Source organism: Haemaphysalis longicornis, unplaced genomic scaffold (genome assembly GCF_048455015.1).
Source record: "Haemaphysalis longicornis isolate Haplotype H1 unplaced genomic scaffold, Haemaphysalis longicornis Haplotype H1 scaffold_7, whole genome shotgun sequence".
Lineage (NCBI taxonomy): Eukaryota > Metazoa > Arthropoda > Arachnida > Ixodida > Ixodidae > Haemaphysalis > Haemaphysalis longicornis.
In genome coordinates, this window is record NW_027526422.1 from 62,603,579 (window position 1) to 62,624,705 (window position 21,127).

Sequence of the window (21,127 nt, forward strand, 5' to 3'; positions counted from 1 at the left end):
CAGTCAAACATGCAAGTTTTACCCGGCGACATCAGGCAGTTCTGAGAACTAGCTGGTAAGCCCCCACCTATTCCTCTATTTTTCTCATCAGCTAGCCTAATTTATTGCAGTTCACTGTAAAATTAGCCTGATCATTTTTCTAACTCGCTGATTTTGGACCTATTTTGAAAGAAGCAATGTCTAATGTCTTTTTAAAAAAGATTACGCACATGAAATACCTAGGACTTCAGCAATCACTGCAATTTCTTTGGCTAATAACAAGTTTTCATGATTAAGCGAAACAACAAAGCACGTAAACATACCCTATCACCAACTGTAGGACCGAAACTTGAGATGTAGTCTGCCCGTGACATCTTGTAAAGCTTTGTGTGGTAAACGTGCTCCTGGAATGAGAACATTATATTTGGCAGTATCACCATAGTATGCACACAGCTTTTATAAGAGCTACTGCAATTATTAGCACAGACTTTGGTGCTGGTAAGAAAGGCCCTTTTTTTATTGTTGGTGTCTTTCTGTTCATCAATGTGCAATTTTTTTATGAATTTTTTTCACCATTCTTAATATTGTGCACAATACTCTTTGTGCTTAAATTGTACTGACACACTTAACATGGATGTCCTCCAACTGTACAAAGACTGCCGGTATGTACATTTTTTTATTGAACTTTTTTATTTTTGCATTCGAGACTTCAATTTCCCCTTTTAAATGCATAATCATTTTTATGTGCACTCAACAAAAAATTCCTCCGTCTATCTGTATTCACACTCAATGTGATACTTTCGGTGCATAAAAAATGCTGTTACTAAAGGGCCCTAGGGCCTCCATATTTTCTTATAAGACCGCCTGTATCTCCCCTAAACAGTGCCTCCACACCATTTTATTTGTGGGTAGTAGTGAAGCGGGCTTCGAAGGGGCTCGATGCATAGTCTTTCTTAGGAATACATGGGGTCCTATGAAGTTATTTAACAAAGATGCCAGAGGTATCATACAGATACTGTGATATCAGGCTGCCCCTAAAAATGACCTTGCCAGTGATGCATTTGTGTGTCGTGGTGAAGCCAACATTACATGGTCTCGGCCTATAGCGTATATAGGAATTCATAGAGTCTTGTGGAGATATTTATTAAATGGCACTAGAGCCTCTGCAATTTGGTATCGGACTGCCTATTTTACACCTAGAGAGTTTCTTCCCACCAATGCATCATTGTGCAGCACTGAAGCCGACTTTAAAGGCGCTTGTTGAATAGCAGTGTGCCTTTTGCATTTATCTGACAATTTCTACTTGAAAGCTTCAGCAAATATTTTTTGATGACTTCTGCACTGGCAGCATTATAACCCATTTATTCCCAGATTACAATTTCTTGTCCAATATCTCTTGCTAGCTTGTGTGATTTAATGTCCACAGGGAGCAACTAGGTGACAGCATAATGCTGATGTATTGAGAAAACCTCAGGACAAACTGCACATGCCCTTTTTCGCATTATTCATGCACGTCAGTGTCCAACACGTGCATTGTTTTGATGGCCATGCCAACAACTTTGCCTTGACAGCTTCTGGTTATTGTAGAAAAACACACACGGTACGTTGTGAGTAGCATGTTGATCAGTGTAGACACATAGACAGGGCTTGTCTGCTTAAAGGCCAACTGCACTCAAATTTCACTCTGGCTAAATCCCTTCGACATGTGTAGTAGGTACCATGAGAACTACTGCGACACGACCGGTAGCTCTGTGCAATGCGTGGTTATTCAGTTTCAGACACTCAAAATAACGCCCTTGCAGACGACAAAGCACCTGCCGGCATGTCACGCAAACAGCCATTTAGCGGAAGTGACATGACAGCCGTCCAGGCCGATCGGACTGCCTCGCAGCGGGAGAATCCAGGAAATTCGTACTTCGCGCCGGTACGCCTGGCTTTCATGGCTCCGAAGAGGCTTCGTTGACCATACGCTTCTCTGCTTTTCGAGTGTCCTCGCGACATCACGCCTACGCGGTGTGCTGCTGTCGGAGCGCACGAGCGCGCCTCCCACACCCCCGCACGCGCGCGCTCACACTCTCCTCCTGGCTGGCCGAGCCGGCCGCGTCGCCCGCTCCACACAGCTTGCGCTGTCAGGCCAGGCCGTCTGGCCACTCGTGCCGACAGCTGATACGTCACTTCCGCCTGCCCGTAATGGCCGCGTTTTGCCCAGTTTCGTTTTCAAAATCGTCGATTTTTGCTGGTCGCTTGCGGCGTAATTACGCACATTTTAGGCGTCATACTTAGTACATCGCGGTCTTTTTAGTCATACTATTCAGGAACAGTGATTTCGCGCGGTTGAAATTTTGAGTGCAGTTGGCCTGCCAAAAGTGAGAAGTAGCACCAGTTCAAAGTGTTTATATGGCGCCAGTTTCAAAGTGTTCAGAGCAGCCAAGGCCTCTCCGACTAGTTCTTCCTTACTGCTTTCACAAGTGGCATGCATGACGACGTCTAGTGTAATTTCCACTAAAATTATCAGCTCCTGCTTTACATGTGGAACTTCATTTTCACCAAGAGCTCCTCCCCCTTCGGGAGAGTGAAAGTTCTGAATGCCTCAGGCAGTTTGTGACGGCCCCAAGCACCACACTATCACTGCTCAGTACATCGCGATGAATGTGTCCACGGCTTCATCAGTGCACCCAGTGTGCATAAGGTGCAGGAAATGCTTCATGCGGTCCAGCCTTACGTGTTGCAAACTATGTGCACAAGAAAGTCCACGTACAGTAGCTGTTTGGGGCACTGAACAACAGACTGCAAAAGCAATCTCAGCATTATTGTCTTGACTAAGAAACTAATTCATGAACAAAACTGTACAGTTGAACCCCTTTATAAGAGACACGTACCGGGGAGCAGTTTCTGTCTCTTATATGAGATGTCTCTTATAAGCAGGGAACCATGTTTTCACTTACTAATCAGACCCTAGTTCAATGTGGGCACCATATGACTAAAATAAGCCCAAAAGAACGCTACAGCATGTTTCAAAAGATTCATTCTAATTTATGTTTGGCCCCCAGAATTTATGAAACAGCTCTGAATCTTTGTTTGCTTCATGACTGTACTTACACTGTTTTTTTACAACAGATTCTACAAGCTTTTTTTTCCCTTTCCTTGTTTGTGGAAGATGAATCGTAGATGTTGAGTTCACAAGCCTGATGAATAGCCAGAGCGCACAGCTTCTTCCGCTGTGTGCTCAGGTTATTCATTACGCTTGCAGGATTCAACATCTGCGATGCTTCTTGATTGGGAGCTACGCGAGTGGGAGAGCCTGCATGTGCGATCGTGCTCCATCCAATGAATGGCAGTAAGCTTCAACCACTTCTGTAAGTTGCATTTCCATTGGCAGGGCTTCTCATCGTCATTTCATAGCTGACTGAACCACTTTGTGTTTGCTGAAGTTATAATAAATAGCGACTGCAGGCGTCTGTCGTCCACCTGTGTTTCCACAATGGAAGCAACTGCAATTAATGACTGGTGGCACTGCATCTGAAGTTAAAATGTCTGTTACAAGTGAGATTATTGATTAAAGTTCAAGGATGACTTGTCCCTTATAACCAATCTTCTACATCCGATGTCTGTTATAAAAGAGGTCAATTTAATGGGAAAGATAGGGCAGCCAACCATGTGGGTGAATAGTGTCTCTTATACCCATCTGTCTCTTACATCCATGTCTCTTATAACGAGGTTCAACTGTATAGCAAAGCAATTTCCATTATAAACTAGGATGCACACATAGTGGTCCTTAATTAAGACCACCCGCAGGCCGCAAAATGCCGGAGTTGCAAACAGCTCACAAATACTGAGTGACAATAATGTTGTTGCTCAGCTCAGTTTCTAGGTGACTGAACTTACTACTCACTGCTACTTCGGATGTGGTGCTATACGATAACTGCGCTGTAAAGCACAACATAAAAGCACAACAAGACAGGAAGAACATGTCGACAGCCCTCTCGCGGCACTTTTAAGTATAGTAAACACAATGCGCGTGCACCAATTAGGATGCGAGCCTTTTAGGAAAGCCAAGCACTTGTTTGATAATTACAGAAGACAGTGCAATGCACGTGACATTTACCTACGTGACAAAGGCTCACCTGCTTTTTGTGGCCGAAACCCCGAGCTCGAATTTTCTCCATGACTTGCTGAAGGTTTTGATTGGCCACTTTGCCATCACACAGGTTATTTCCACCTCGAATCACTCTGCAACAGAGGGAAGAAGGCAGAAATATAGTACAGTCAACTTGTGTTAATACAAAGTCCACTGGGACCACAAAATACTCTGCATCAACCAAACTTCCAGTTAAACAAAAAGCACAAAAATTGGCCGCGTATCTGCACCCTTCGTTGCAAACGTCGACAAAAGACGATAGTCGACTGGCGCCCCTGGAAAGTAAATGCCTCCCTTCTCTTTCCCGCTCACCTCTCATGCCGTTCCTCTCCTGCCTCGTTCCTCCCAAGATAGCACACTAAAGGTTTGCTCAGGTCGATTTAAATTTACTTGGTTCCGCGGCTCCAAGTCGGGTGCCTCGATGCCAGCACCGCCGTACGACAAAGATGCGCATCAATTGAGGCACTCTACTACAACGTTTATAGAACCACGTTGCCCTACTCCACGAGCGTTTCAAGCAGAACGTGGATCCTATCTAGTGGAACCGTTCATTGCTGTTGCCATTTTATTCTTTTAAATGCCGCCAGGTAGCGCGGGCAACAGCAGGCGACGGTTTTCTGCAGTTGATGTAGTATTTTATTTGCTACCGCGAAAACCATGCATCCGTAAATTTTTTAATAAAAGAACACTGTAAATATCCCTCATGTATTGATTTGCTGGCTTATATTTGCGTAATATCTTGTTCTTGTTCAACAGTGTTGACAAGTATGAACATTAACACCGGACTTCCACGTTTAGATTTGGCTGTGGGTATATAAGACTATTGCGCAGCTTCTGTTGCACTTTGGCCGGGTGGCTGAATCAAGTCACAGACAGACAGACAGACAGACAGACAGACCAAAATTTCTGCGTTTAAGTAGCCCAAGAAAGACTATAATCTTTAAAAACAGCATTGTTATTAGTCTGCGACACGTCTCCCTTCTTGGTTTCATTCAGAATTTCAACTTTTGTCGCCAAGTCGAGGGTACTACACAGGTTGCCATGATAGTGGTGGCCTATTGCTAAAATCAAAGCCTGAAGCTTCGACCACGCAAGCTGCACACACAACGCCGCGTGCAACAAAGAAAAGTTGAGAACCTCAAAAGAGGGTGATCCTTACACTGACGTGAGTCTCAACTGGCCTGCAGCTTTATCAACTGTGCGCTGCCTCAGTTGCAACAGCACCGACGTCAGTAGAAAACACGGCGCTGTTTTTGCGCATGAAAATTTTGAATTTTACCGAGAAAAGACAGCCATCTCATTTTTTCATTATTTAAAATAAATTCCAATTAACTGATGTAGTGGGTGTTAGCTTTGAATTATTGAGCAATTTCTTTCATTGGACTGCATGTAAAATTGTCAGGACCAGCACACTGCTTCCAGTTAATTGAAAATTCCAATTAAGCAACTTCAAATAATCAAGCATCCACTGCATGGACAAATCTCAATATAAAGTAGAATTAGAATGTACTTCATCACAATCTTTTTTTCTTTGCTACTCTTCATACAAGAGTAAGCTTCATATACAAAAAATAGAGGTGTGCGAATATTAAAAATCTTGAATACTTCGTGAATAGTGTTTGCTATTAGATTCGATTCACAGCACATTTTTACCGTTTGAAGTATTCGGAGTTTTTTAATGCTAAAAATTTACGAATAGAGTCATAAATGTTTGCTCTGCCGCATGACATGCAAACTTTTAAGCTTCACCGCATGGCATGCCTTTTGGGGTGGCTGTTTTGCACAACGTCGATGCTGCACAGAAAAGCTTAAATGTGTAAGCCTTGCGTGGAACAAGTGTACGCTAATTCTGGAGTATGCTAGCTGAACTAGAACTCGACTCGTGTAACATTTATTATAAGCCAAAAACAAGTGTTCTCTGAATATCGTGGTAAGAATGGGGGATCAAAAGTTACTTGTTGGCTTGGCTGGCTTACCAGCCACTATTGTAGCCTCTTTTCAATGACTGGAGGGGCCGGTCATACTTACTCCCTGGATTCGCTGTATGTTGGGGATCCAACATTTCTCCTGGGCAATGTATAATAAACTTTGTTCTACTTTTTTTCTATCTGGTCCTAATCCTTTATTTTTAGTCATACCATTTTCTTATCAAGTTCTAGCATGTTATTCAACAGATATATCAAAGAGGCCATGAAGGAAAATAGAAGTTTTACAATACGAATACAAGACTATTTTGTCCTGATAACAGTGATACCAATTTTATCGCAGGCTTAAAAAAATAACGAAGATATTAAAGAATATTAACGAAGATATTAAGCAGTGGCGACTCCCCATCCACTTTCCAGCAACGTCTCTATGATGTCGCAGCATCTTATTTGTGCGATTGGCAGCCGTCGACCAAAGTCAGCACCAAGAAACATGACTGGATGATTGCAGTGGAGTTTCTGGTTCCGCTTGATCATATACCTTGAACGCTGACATGCAGTTAAAGGCCAACCGCACTAAAATTTCACCTCAACCAAATTTATTTTTAATGTGTAGTAAGCACCACAAAATAAGTGGTAGCCCCGTGAAACACCTCGTTAATCAGGCAGAAGCGTTTACAAAAGCTCTACCGCTGACCGCGCTGCACCTGCCGGCGGATCGCATAAACAGCCATGACGCGCCTGTGACGCTCCAGTCGACGGGGACTTCTTCCTCTGGCCAGCTACATAGCTGGAAAACCGGTCGAGCTCTATCGCGATTGCTTCACCTATTTGCTGCACCATGCGCGCCTAGAGCTTGCGTGCAGGTTTGCTCCCGAGTTGCTGACCGTCCGGCCGCTCACTGAATGGCTGCAACGTCACTTCAATGGCCACGCTCTTCTCGATTTCGGTTTCAAAATCGCCCATTCTGACCGCCTGCGGCGTCCCCACGCATTGTCCAGCTGCTGTATTTTGCATCTTGCTTTCTTTTAGGCAGACTATATGGAAATAGTGCTTTCAAGAGGTCGAAATTTTGAGTGCAGTTGGACTTTAATACGCTAATAACTATGTTTTTGTGCTGGCCTTTATATTGCCACTGCGTCATTGCCGCCAATATCGTGTCACGGTAGTGTGGAATTAGAAGGTTTCACTAATTCTTGCATTTTCTTCAGCGGAAAAAAAACATTTTTTGTGACTGAGATAGAGCTCAATGAGTTACCAAAGGCTGGCTTTTTTTTAAATTAAACCAGGTTGTATTTTTCTTCATGGACCCTTAACGAAGCTATAAAGACAAAATACAAGTTTGGTTCATTAAAAAGGCTGTTTTGTATCGGTAACAACAATACCAATTTTATCACCAACTTCAAACAAACAATCGAGATATTAAGGAAAACATCTTCAACGGTGGTAATAACTCTCTAGCCACTTTCCGGCAATTTTTCTATGATGACAGAGACTTTCGTTTGTGCGATTGGCATCCGCCAACCTAAGCCACCACCAAAAAACATGACTGGAAGATTTTACAGCAGCCTCTAGTTTCATTTGATCATATCTCGAATGCTAACGCGCAGTTAACACACCAATACAAATGTTTTTCGTGCCGGTCCATAGCACGTCACTACTGTCCATATTACGTCACTATGGGGCACGAAATTTTAAAATTGTTCAGTATCTCTTGCAATTTTCCAGTTAATGAAATGTCTGTCCCTGCTGGTATGGAGCTGAGTGAGCTACCAAAGTCTACTTCTTTCAAATAGAACAAAGTTGTATTTTGTCTTCATGACCCTTTTGTGTCCTGACCACCCAAAGTCATCTTTTTTCTTTCTACCTGTGATTTAGAAGCTCTATACACACTAAACAAAAAATACTCGCATTCGAAAATATGTATTCGATTCAATTATCAGTCAATTTTCACTATTCATATTCGGAAATATTCGATTAATTAGTCTTCAAGTCAGTTTTTTTCTATTCGTGTTTGATCCACAGTACAAAAGTTGATGTCCACACACCTCTACAAAAATTAATATCAGGAATACAAGATAATATCCTACTTTAGGCAGCACCTGATTGATTGATTGATTCTAAGTTTTAACGCACCAACGCAATGCAGGCGATGAGGTGCGCCGTAGTGGAGGCCTCCGGATTAATTTTGACCGCCTGGGGATCTTTAACGTGCGCCGAAATTTCGTACACACGGGCATTTTTGCTTTTCGCCTGCATCAGAAAAGTGGCCGCCGCGGTCGGGAATCGAGCCACTGAGCCCCCGCGGCGGGTTTTAGGCAGCACCTAATTTGTCTCAAAGTAGAGCTCATAAAATTGCACGCACAGGTTCATACGGCTTATCCACACAAGCACAATTTCATCCCATATGGTTTACTAAATGATGGAGTTGTGCAATTGTTCAAATATTGTACAAGTAGTGCAGATTGTTCGGGACTTTCATCATTTCTTATACATACAGTGTAAAAAATGAGGTTAAATTTCGAAAGTAAGTTATAACTGGTCATCTTTGAAAGAGCTAGGTGTTGTTTTTATTAATGTTGAAATGTTATTCAGCAACATCAATAAGTCAATTAACATGCAAAACCTGTCACACAGGTAATGTAAGGCAAAAAATCTTTTAACAGCACAAAACTGAGGCTGTAAACCCGCACAATCCTTGCAAGTGTTTTGACCAATCGTCACCTCCATCACGTTACAACTTACGGTAGCTTCAATTCATAGTTCAGAATGACTTCAGTGAGACATTTCATGAGGGCTGTTCTAATAATAAGTCACTAATAAGCATAACGAATTAGGCCGGTAAATGCTTTGTTTGTCTTTTTTTCACAATACTGCAGGGCGAACCTTTACAAATTCAGCCACTGAACAACCCGCCCCATTTCCTCCTTTACTATACATGGGTTCGTTACAGGGCTGTGTTGAAGTACACTTTTGCTTAAAATGCATTGTGCTTGAACTCTGGGCTGCATATATAGGTAACTGTTTGCAATGCGTGCATATGTCTGTTTGTGTAGCAGCAGCTATATGTTCACTAGAAATCTACTGTAGCACTGGTACTGAAAAAAAACTATTCCACTGCTGAAGAGCAAGTGTCCAAAGACAAAGTTTGGCAGTGAAAATGACTTTCACAAAAAAAAATAAGAAGGAAAACAGCAGTGGCATTTCAGAATGGCAGCCCCAATTTTAGTCGATTCAGAGGCATTTTGTTCAAGAACGTCTTTTTAGGAACAGTTTTGTAACATTTAGCAATCAGTGGATGACAGAAATGTTTATTTCTAGTTATTTTTCAAGGCCCTTACGTACAGAAAAAAAAAACACAGTAAGTTAAGGTGCAAGCATATTTTTAGCTTAACTTACTTATGACCGGCGATTTCCACCAATGGGACGGTCCTGGCATCTCCGGGTTCAAAGCGGACTGACATGCCAGCAGGAATGTTCTGCATCAGAAGGCACAGTCAGCCATTCGGAGCAAGTAGGTTGAGTAGGTTAGAAGAAATTTCCAATATAAAATCACTTGGATTATTAAAACGCGTCAGTGTTCACGTAGTTGCAACTCAGCAAACTGCAACCTTTAAGCTCAACTTAGCAGAATGAAGGGCCTTCACAGAATCCCTTATCTTTGACAAACACTAAGCCAATGTAGTCCCATAACTAGTCTCCCCTCCGTATGCACAAGGGACTCATAACACTCTAAGCCGGGTTATGGAAAGAAGTGCTTTTATTGTTCATTTGAGTCCGTGTAACAGCCATGCAGACAACAGGAATGTGATACAGCAATGGCACTCCAGTGCTCTGTCAGGTTGCTGGAGTTTCATAAAATCAAAGTGCTTGGATATGCCTTTAATAACTCAAAGGAGAATCCTTCCCTAATCCATTTCCTCTGCTTAGCCAACTAAACGTATTGACTTGACTGAAACAGGGCTAGAGCCAATTTTTAAGATGTTTTGCCTGGCTCAGTGCAGAGATATGTTGTAACTGTGACATATACGGAATCAGAGCTGTTTGAAAAATTAGCACTCTTGATGATAAAGACAGTTACAACAAATGCAAAAACGGTTTTTTAGATGATGAGTTCACGGTCAAATATTATTTATGCATTTGTGTGTGCAATGGTGTTATTAAAATGTGCACATAAACATTAAGCGCAGAACTTCATGAACATTACACTACACAGGGGCCAAAACTCGATGCTAAGAAATGAGGTAAAAGTGCAAAGAACACAGTCTGATGCAAGCGCTTTTCTGTACTCACAAGTCTCATTCCATAGGCTTTCTCTCTGTCAAATACAAGGTATTTGTTTGCCTCAATGAATGGGTAATGACTTCCAACCTAATGAAAAAAAAAACAAGATAAAATCGGCATCAGGTACCCTATAATTCCCTCAAGACCATGTAATGCTAAACAGTAAAACTATGATGCAAAGAGAGAAGACGACTGCAAAGTGCACAAAATTTGAAGATCTCTTATTGCTGGTTTGTAAAGTTACATACATTGTCTTGCCAAACTACTTTAAAACAAAAAAAAAAGCCACTTTCGCACTTACGTTTACATGGGTAGTATCTGTACATTTCTTAGCTGTTGTTACAAAAGAAAATCTACAATGCACATTACTGTGCACGTACATAGTTACAGCGCACCATCATTGTGATTCAGGGCCATAGGTGCAGCAGACGTGCATTTTACAACTGCAGAGACACACACTGACAGCACATAGCACAGCGCACTGCTAAACTTGGCAGGACATCGCCACATGCACCAACTGCAGAAAACATTATTTTTTTTAACAAGATGTTCGTTTCTCCTTCCTCCCTTTGTTCTGGTGGCTGCCACTGATCCATTTCTTAGCCTAAATGTGATAAAAAAAAAACCTGAAGACTTGCAACTGCTTCACCACTGCATGGTCACAACACCAAGATGATGCTAAATGCAGGAGCCACCAGATGATTGCAGTCTAAGGAAGCTCTGAAGACAGCAGCAGCGACAGAGGCCTAGCTGCAGCTAAAAGGTAGATGCACTAATGCACACTGGCGCTTACAATCACTTTGCGCTTGCCTGTTCCAGAAGACATGTATGTATTATATGCCACGCCGGCCTCAGCACAACTGCCATGCACTTTAAACAGGCACATTTTATGCTTTGAACTGTCTTTACTGGCAATTTATAGTGCCAGCCCATGGCAGCTTGGCAAGGTGATTCCCCCGCTGGTAGAGTGACAGAACGGGCAGTAGCTTCTTTATTTACATATTTTTCTCCTCTTTGCATTTGGAGCAAGTAAAAGTCAGTCAGCACATTTTCTTCACACCTTTCAGCTCATCACACTCACACATAACCTATCAAAACTTTGCGAAGACAAAATCCTTGCTGGAAAAGTTACCATATTTGCAGGAGCATACTGCCCGTGTGGTTAAAGTGACTTAGACTGATTACTTTTCTGATGGAGGCGCAAAGCAAAAAAAACCCGTGTGTACGAGATTCCGGCGCACGTTAAAGATCCCCAGGTTGTCAAAATTAATCCGGAGCCCTCCACTACGGCGCGCCTCACCGCCTGCGTTGCGTCGGCATGTTAAACCTTACAATCAATCAATCAATCAATTAGACTGATTGCTGCTTACTCTTCCGTCCCTCTCCTCCTACACAGTTAGAAAATCATAATCCGTCTTTGTACTTCCAAGACTCTTGTTTAAGCTACAAATTTGTTCCTGCGATCAGCATTGGCTAGATTGCAACGAAACTACTGCTTGGGAAGAAACTTTATGGTTGCCTATGTACGGGTATCATGCAAATATAATGTTGCATGAATATTTGTTAATGCAAGCTTAAACTTCCCATCTTGCTGATATACTAAAATTACAAAGGAGCTTTTAGTATAATCATGCAGCTCCAACATCTTAAGTGCACAATTTTATATGAAAATTGATGCTTGCACTACTGGTTTCATCACAGCTGTTGTTTAGAGCAATCTGAGACATAAACGAGCATAAACCTGCAGAATAAATGTAGGCAAAAAAAAATATCCGGCTGTTTTTCATAGCAGTTAGGCATTGAAAAACTGCAAAAAACCCCACCTGCACTGGGCGATCGCTCATGTTGACGACGCGGAGGGAGGAAATGGATCGACCTTCGTTGAGCGTAATGTCCGAGTCCTGCTCCAGGGGCAGGATGTGGCCGGGAACACTGCTCAGGTGGCGAATCGTGTCCTCGTCCATCAGGTTCAATGGCATGGGGGCCACCCTGGCCAGCACGTCCGGCTGCAAAGACGTTTTGATATGATCGTGTTGCAACGAATGAAGGTTCTAACATTACACACAGGTATATAGCGAACGCACTTAGAGTTGTTATAAAATAAGCTATACATGACGCTCACGTGCAGTTCACCAATGCACTTTCAAGTGCCATAAAAAAATGTTTCTGATACCACTCATTCAAAAAGTTGTAATGTCCAACACTGTGTAGAAGTTACTTACTTCAATAAAAATATGCTTATGGTATATGTAATTACAAAAATTTTGCATCATTTTTTTGTTGTTGTTGTTGACCCATTTATCACGTGTAGAAACCTCATTTACCTCGGCGTTTAAAGACGTTTTTAATGCGGCCAGTTGCAGTTTCGGTTTCAGCGGGTGCTGCGAAAGGCTGGATTTGGTATAAACAAAGCTGCCCGTGTGACTGTCAGACAGATATCACAGAGCAGAGCTGCCGTAGCACTGTCGATTCCGCATCGGCGGCAGTTTCTCCTAGTGTCCCTACGTACTGATCTCGCCAGCAGCCAAATTAATAAGTGACCGTGAACGTGATGCAGGCGCTGCGAGTGCAAATTTCTGCCGCGGCTAGAGAATGACGTGCAACGCTCGAGACAGTGGGTGGGGAGACGCGCGCTGGGAGCAGCCGGCCGGTCTGCCTGCAGGTCTGCCTACAGGTCTGCCTACAGATGTGTTTGGCTTGACAGCTCGGCGGATATTCAATTGCTGCTCTCGTAAGCAGTGCAGATGATGATTTTTAATTGAACTCACCATCGCATCATTAACTCCTTTTTCGTACGTGCTGCCTTGTTTGGGACTTGAATCCCATTTCGTGCAGCCGTAACAAGCTATCGCTCGAACTACCTGCGCTGGCCTGCGCCATTTTGTGGCCGTAGCCGCCGCCTGCGCAGCGACCGTGCGGCTCTCTCAGTGCGCTTTTCGTGTCTCCGGAGTGTTTTCGCGTCGAGTGTAATAAAAAGCAATAAAAATATAGTGCCTGGAATCGCTGTAGAACTTAGGTAGCAGCCAACTGCCCGATGACCCAATGAAATCTTGCCGCCTCCGCCGCCACCGATCGGATTGTTCATTGCTCAAGAGCAAAAGTTTCGACCTCTGTGCGGAGCGGCGAGCCGGCGAGAAACGCCGGCAGTGCGGAAGCGGTCAACACAAACTCGTGATGTGTTTGATGTTGTTTATTTACTCCACATCCAGGGAATGGAGATTGCGCGAGGTCCTCCGCTGGCTGCTCGGTCACGTTTCACACACTTTAGCTGTATTTGCCGCTGATATTTTGCAGATGATGTATGTGTGTTCACACCAATTTATCTCCGAAGTTATCTCGCCTTCGAAATATTGTGCCAGCGCTCCTTTAAGACAACAACCAAATTGTCCCAACTCCTAATGTTTTCTTTTACCTTTTTATTGAAAAAGTGCTAGTAGTTTCTACACGATACCAAAGCTATGTAGAAGAAAACACCCACCACCATTCATACTGAACCCCATATTTCTAACTTAGACCATCATCATATGAAGGTTAACACCTGTCCATCACTTCAAGTTGATCATTTCACTCTCGCGCGACAAACGGCTAGCCTCCTGGTTAGCTCAGTTGGTAGAGCAACTGCCCTAGATAGGCAGTGGTCCCGGGTTCTGATCCTGGTCCAGGACGAATTTTTGCTAGTTTTCCTTCGCATCTGAAGGTTAAAAGACAAACATTTCTCACTAACCTCTAACATTTCCTCACAGGTAAGACGGTTGTAAGCACCCATTCCATGATACCACTTCTCTTTGCTACATCCAAATAGGTGAAGTCAGCAGTAATAGCAACCATTCTCGATAAATTAAAAGGAGAAACACCGTGGGAATTGATGGGTGCCGTTTCAGACAGCCCAAGTCCAGAGAGACGCTCCACCACCGAAAAATAATGCACCATAACATTTGGTGAGCCGTTCTTTTCTTCGCATACAGCATCAAAATTGGAGATTCTCGAGAAAAACCCATCCCATACCTGTAGTACATTTGATGCCTTTTTTTTTTCAAGGGAGGGGGGAGCTATACTTTCAAAATTTTACAGTAGTTCTTTTTTTCTTATTTTTCTTGTCATTCACAAGGTGCGTGCAACGAATTGCTAGCAAAGATATTTGCTCAGCTAAAGAGCAGAAATATCACTCCCTAGAGTATTTTTAAAAATGTGGAGACATTTAGAAATTCCTAAAGGCTGCAAACAAATTTGTGCTCGTGGCAGTACCAGGCCAGGCAATGCTGCACTGCGGAAGAAAGCACAAATAAAATAAAGAACAAAAAAAGAAATACAGCAACAAATAAAAAATTAGCATAGAAGTTATGAAAGGGCGAGTGAAACCTTTCTCGTGCGCTCAAATCGTTTTGACAACATGCCAGCACCCCAACACGCCCGCCTTTTCTCTGCCTGTAGACTGTAGGTTCGGTGTCGCTAGTCCTCTAGGCACAGTAGGCTTAGCAGCGCTAGCCCTAAAAGCATCTTGGAAAATGGTCCACTTTATGATTACGACCTTGTCTTGCCCTCTCTGGACTCCTTACGTAAGTTTCGAGTGGACCTTCTGTGTTTGTTCGGGTCGCCATTGGACTACGCGTGATAACTGATTACCCTACTCAAATCTACATGATAAGGATGCTGCAAGAGACACTCAAGCCGCCTGCAGCTGCAGAACAACAGATATGATATCACAAAGGCAGCGGCATGAACAATCAGCCTCTATTTCACTGGCTCCATTTCAAGCTCCAATAGAAGGAACAGCACCTGCCCTAAAAGACTGCTGATAAGGGCAATTTGCGCAGACTTTCACTTTATTCGCTAATATATGCAGCATTTTGGCCAACCTTCACACTGCTCGTATTTACACACCTTGATTGTTATTTTGAAAGCTGTGTTATACCCCGCAATGTTGAGATCCAGTGTGCATTTCTTATTAAATGGTGTACTGTAATATACCCTCCTGCACGAAGTCCTTTGGGGGTATTTTGAATAATAAATAAATAACAAATAAAATACTAAGCTGCTTTTCTTTTTCTCCCACATGCACACTTATTCTTCGATATTTACAGAGAGCACCACAGAACAAGGATAAATTAAAACACTTAAACGACAGACAGGTGCAAGTTTAAATTTTCCACTTTTATTCCTGTTTTGATCAGGATTGTTTTGAGGGTTGAAGCTACATGTCTAGCTCTTCTTATGTGCTTGTCCTTTTTGTACCTGCGCTGTGAGTGTGAGATGTACCGCTATGGTATGCCCACCTGCACACCTACAACACCACCTATGACACTTACAACACCAATACCTATGCTTAGCATAATTGATTGTTGGTGCATATTTTTTGGTGATGTGCCGGCTCGAACATATGTAAACGGTGTACATAAAAGACACACAGCAACGACAAGCAACAATTGTGTTTTGCAACAATGAAAAAAAAAAAAAACGGACATAATTGGTATTGTGGTTACAGGGTAGCCACGACAGGAACAGCTTCTCAGTTATTTACCAAAGCATGCAAGTAACCCCATGTACCACAGTACATGGTGAAATTGTTTCACAACTCATCACCCTGCATTTTCTGTACCATTTCCTTTCTCTTTTTTAACCAATGTTGTTGAGATGCACTTGTGAGGCAACTTGCCTAAGGTGACGTTTTACTAGAAAACTGTTTCTCTACACGCCTGACTTATTATGTCACACTGTCCAGCCCCTTTTCAAGTTATGTGGGAAACTGGCACATTCAGGATAACAGAGGTGTGTGAATTATTGATACCTTTGGATAACCCCAGGTAGCAATAATAGAGGAAGAAAACTCAAAATAAAGTATAAGGGCTTCACACAACATCGAAGCATTACGAAGCCATTATGCTGCCCACCTCACTACCAATCAAGAAGTATTAAATCAGTAAAACATGTTAGGTATTAAAAAGCACCTGACTTTGGCTAATTGAACCATTTTGAAAAAATAGCAGTACCTGTTCTTACGTATCTTACCTTTCTTTTCTCAAAAATGGATTCATCTGGAATGGGCAGAAAGCTTCCATGGAACGCCAGCTTCAAGTCCCCGTTCCTCCGACGAATTGGGAAGTGAAGGCACACCTGTTAATACAGCGGCAAAAAAAAAAACGTTAATAAAAGATTTGCGTGAATCTTTTTCTAATACCTGGAGCTGTGACATTCAATGTGCTCAAGTGCATAAAATTCAGAGCATGTACCAACAAAATGAAGCTTTCAGTGTTGTGCGAAACCTGGTCACAATTCTGAACAAGGGCTATAAGAATACAACCGTTACTTTATTTTTAGATCTTGGCATGAATCACAAAGACCAGGCGTTGCATATAGTAGGCAATACTTCATGCAGTGGTGGATAATGCGTAATCAAAAAATGATGAAGAAGGGGCTCACAAGTTTGGTGCCATCGGTGAATGTTGCCTCAACTGTCATTTCAGCAATCATTTCTGGCACCCCAGGCAGGACCTGGTTTCTACCTTTAGAAACACATTGTCAAGAATAAACGACATTAAGTGAGATGCACATAGCAGGGACAGGCAAGATGAATTCATGCTCAAACCAGCAAGCAGTTACTTTGCTCAGCACACAGCTTGTTTATCAATTTCTCAAAGAGCCTAAAACAAGGACAGTCACAAGTTTAGATTGTGGCTGTAAAACTCAAAATAAAAGGCACTAAAAACACCAAGGTTAGCTGTGAGTGGGGCCCAATGCTTTCAGTATGTGTTTTTATCTCCTTCAATTTCGGGGGCGTATTTTCAGTACTATTTGTTTCTTCCCCTTAGAGCCGGTGTTTTTTGGTTCTTGATATTAGTCCCAAAAAAAGTATATTTATCTGGGCTTGCATTATGAAGAGACTGTAACACTATGTGGTTATAAATTACAATTACTGGGGAAAACATAGTGCAACTAATGCAACACAACTTTATGAAAACATACTAAACCCTCTCACATGAGAAATGCACAGTGTAAAAAAATTACTTCATTTCAACCATTTTCGGAGCAAACAGGGGTGCACCTGAACTCTATGAAAAAATTAACTCATCGTGAGCGCACTTTGTGCATCGTAGAAGCGTATTCTTTGCATCCCAAAAAACACAGGCTAGAAAATGTTTGTTCTATGTTTCTGTCTGATGCTAGGATTACAAAAGGGGAGATTTTAATAAAGCTGGTCATTCCAATGCTGTGCATTGCTTCAGAAGCTGCTAAAGGCAAGCTTCAGTCAAAACAACATTGCAAAATGAATATTCCAGGAGTTCCTGCGTCAAACATGGGATATCTCGAATGCTTGCAACAGGCAAAAACGGTCCTCTTTAAAGGAACCATAAAGACAAATTACAAGTTTCATTCATTCAAAAAGTTGCTATTTTAGAATAACTGTCATGCCAACTTTAATTCAAACTTTTAAACTATATAACAAGGGAAATGTAAAAAAAGCATTAGCTCTCCAACCACTTTCTTACGCTGCTGCTGTGATATCACAAAGGCTAGCTGGTACCATTGGCAGCCACAAAGCTACCATCGATAAATATGATTGTGCAATTGTATCAATGCATCTGGTCATATTTGATCACGCCAGTTAAATGCTAACACGCAGTCATGTACTCTGTTAACACGAAAGTGTTTTATTCCAGGTTTCACGAAGATTTCGCTGACGTCATATCCGTCACGGAAAAGACGTCAGTACAACGACGCAAGCGGCCTGTACAGGGTGCACCCCTGCACACAGGGCACAGGGTCTTCTTGCAGGGAGGCAACCTTTAGTACTAAAGAGTACTTTATACTTCAAGTTGTTCGTTTTCGGGTTTTATATTTTAACACGAAAGTGTTTTATGCCGGGATACACCAAGATTTAACTGACGTCATATCCGTCGCAGAAATGACGCCAGTACACCTTTGCCGAAACGACCCGCCAGCAGGACATAGCTCGCAAAGCACACCCACAAGACAGCCGCCAACCTGCAAATCATGCTCAGCTGCAGATTTCGCTGCACATTTCACTTTCGTGTTGTACCGATTCCTATTTTCTTTTTTTTGTGCATTTCTTGTGATGTCATAGTGATAAATCCACAGTGATAAATTTCATAGTGATAAATTTCAAAGCTTGTCAAATTTAGTGATCGTTTTTTAGTGAAATCAATGTCCATCAGGGTCAGAGTATAGCTTAGTGAGTAATCAAAGGCTAGTTTCTTTAATGAAACAAGGATGTGTGTCATCTTCATGGTATGAAGTATTTGCCTGCTTTCATTTGGTTCACGCTTTATTATACCCATCAGCCACCAGAACCACCCAGTAAAAAAAATGGCCACGTTTCTGTTTGCTTCACTGCAAATGTTGTCAAAATACGATAATCATCTGCTGCCTCTCCCACGTAAGCCGTTCTCCTCTCTCCCCTACCAGCACTCATGCTCTTCCTCTCCCTGTCTCACTCCTCCAGTGATGAATTGAACGGAGGTCTGTTTACTGTAATTCAATTTTCCAACCTTCGCGCTGCTCGCACACCTTCTCCCGGGACAGTGCGCATATTTTTCTTTATCTTTTGTTTCTTGTTTTGCCTGGAACAGCACAGGCGGAATCCCTGTTCTTTTTGTGCTTACTTTTATCTCACACACGCTTGAGCCTTTCTGCGCCATTTGTAATTTTTTTAATGCTTAGTTTTTTTAACTTGCTATAGCAAAATCCAGCCAAACATCTATGCCTAACTAAAAGAACGCAGGGGCTACCAATGAAGTGCTAACGTTTTGCCTCAAATGTGCCTCAGGTTTCCTGTGGGCTAAATGGTGGGAACATGCTGGAAGAAAAAGAACTGTTGCTTCGGCCATACAGAAAACAATCATTTGGTCCCTGCCGCTCTTACATGTTTCGAAGCAACATTTTATGATAATTTATTCCTACAAAAAAGCTGGAGTCCATCTCAAGTAATGGCAGGCCCTATTCTTCACTCCCAAAAATTAACATTTCGTGGGGCGAAAAAAAAAACGTTTCGGGCCATTACTAACCCAATCAGTGCTCACAGGATCCCTATTTTATTCCTACCTGATAGTGACGCGTGCTACCAGGTAAACGCCAGAAAGCAACAAAGTGTACGTCAGTTGTGAAATGGAATATCAAACCAGACACAGTAAACGGTGGACCCCCCAAATTGTGCGACTCGAACAGTATCCCAAATGCCCTTGTAAATTTTTTCATGCCAACACATCCCCCCTTATTTTATTTTTTTTACTATTACGATTGAAAATGAAAAAGCTGCACCAGAATTTATCAATGCTCTATCACTTGGCAGTAATGCTCGAATGCATAGGGATTCACGAAGACATTTCTGGGGTCTGCAAGAACCTCTTTCTTAGCCTTTTTCCTCACATTGTTTGATTTTTTCTGTGTGTGAGACAAGGCAACGGTTAGAGCTGGAGTATGGGACACCAACGACTACCACGTATATAAAAATATATATATAGTCTGCTTCGCCGCGAAGCAGGCACGGCTTTCCAGCCGGCACAGCACGAACCCTTAAGTCGATTTTCCCGCACGACTCTACGGCCACGCAAAAAAGTCAAGTGCGCATAAATCGGGCGCAGAGGAGTACGCGAGCCACACATCGAACACGTGGGTGGATCGTGCTCCAACATTAAACACGCAAAAACGCTGAGCCGATAGCCGGCCCGATAACCCAATGTGTACAATAATCATTTCGTACCTAGTAGTTGACCGCCTTTATCAGTCACATCTGCGACAGTGAGTCCATCCCTGGCCAGCTCTTGAACCTGAAAAATAAATATCAAAAACATCTCCATGGAAAAGGCGTAAATATTGTGATAGAAGATTCCAGACAACCGCTCAATTGCACTTATCAGCTCGATAACACTGAAGTGGATCGCTAAAGAAAGATGATGGACTGTGAACCCTTTAAGCTTGTAGGAAGCTATCAAAGACCTACTTTCTCTCGACACGTTTTACACCATTCGACACAGCTGCAGCCGCTGCAGCAACGTGCGAATGCATTAAATGATGAATTAACGGAGCCCCGCCGTAGTTCCGGCGGCCGCCGCAACAGAAGCGCTGCAGTCGAGCTAAGATGGCGAGAACCGAGCGCTCCGCCATCTTTTGAGCGGGTCTGCGTGACGTCATTACTACGGGCACGGCCGGACTCGACTCTTTTTCCGCGCTCGGAAAGGAAGTCGAGTCCGGCCGTGCTACGGGGCAGAAATAAAATATTTCCCCGACCAACCGACCGACTAATTGATTTGATTGTAGGGTTTAACGTGCCGACGCAACGCAGGCGATGAGACGCGCCGTAGTGGAGGGCTCCGGATTAATTTTGAGCACTGGGGATCTTTAACGTGCGCCGAAATCTCGTACACACGGGCGTTTTTGCTTTTCGCCTTCATTAGGAAAGCGACCACCACGGCCGGGAATCGAACCCGCGTCCTCGTGCTCAGCAGCACAACGAGCCACTGAGCCACCGCGGCGGGGTCGACCAACCGACTACGCTCACACACTACAGTCACAAGCTGAAATGCTCACTATGTTGTTCACAATGTCTAAATGGTCAAACATTGAAGCTGACCAAGTAGGCTTCCTACTGGTTTACCATCAGTACAGAGTAAACCACATATACTATCTCAACAAAAAAAAAAAAACGTTTTTCTGCTAAATTATGGCGTCGTCTAGTTCCCCGTACCGAGTAGAAGCGCAAAACTTGACGACATGAACACACACCACAGGACCGTGCGTTGTTATTGTTCGTGCACATGTGATTGTTATTGTTCGCGCAATTTTGAAA

The 21,127-nt window shown here is 42.9% G+C and overlaps 1 protein-coding gene across 2 annotated transcripts in view; it reads right to left on the minus strand.

Annotated features, from left to right (window-relative positions):
* The window catches only part of LOC144145804 (urease subunit alpha-like), a 92,567-nt gene that overhangs the window by 38,019 nt on the left and 33,421 nt on the right, over positions 1-21,127 (minus strand). For both annotated transcript variants that reach the window (XM_077677550.1, XM_077677551.1), the window contains exons 2-9: positions 20,042-20,108; positions 16,744-16,826; positions 16,333-16,437; positions 12,150-12,332; positions 10,336-10,413; positions 9,442-9,521; positions 4,104-4,209; positions 303-383 (exon numbers count right to left, since the gene is read on the minus strand). In XM_077677550.1, coding sequence (XP_077533676.1) covers positions 303-383; positions 4,104-4,209; positions 9,442-9,521; positions 10,336-10,413; positions 12,150-12,332; positions 16,333-16,437; positions 16,744-16,826; positions 20,042-20,108 — 783 coding nt within the window. The remainder of the gene's footprint in view (positions 1-302; positions 384-4,103; positions 4,210-9,441; positions 9,522-10,335; positions 10,414-12,149; positions 12,333-16,332; positions 16,438-16,743; positions 16,827-20,041; positions 20,109-21,127) is intronic.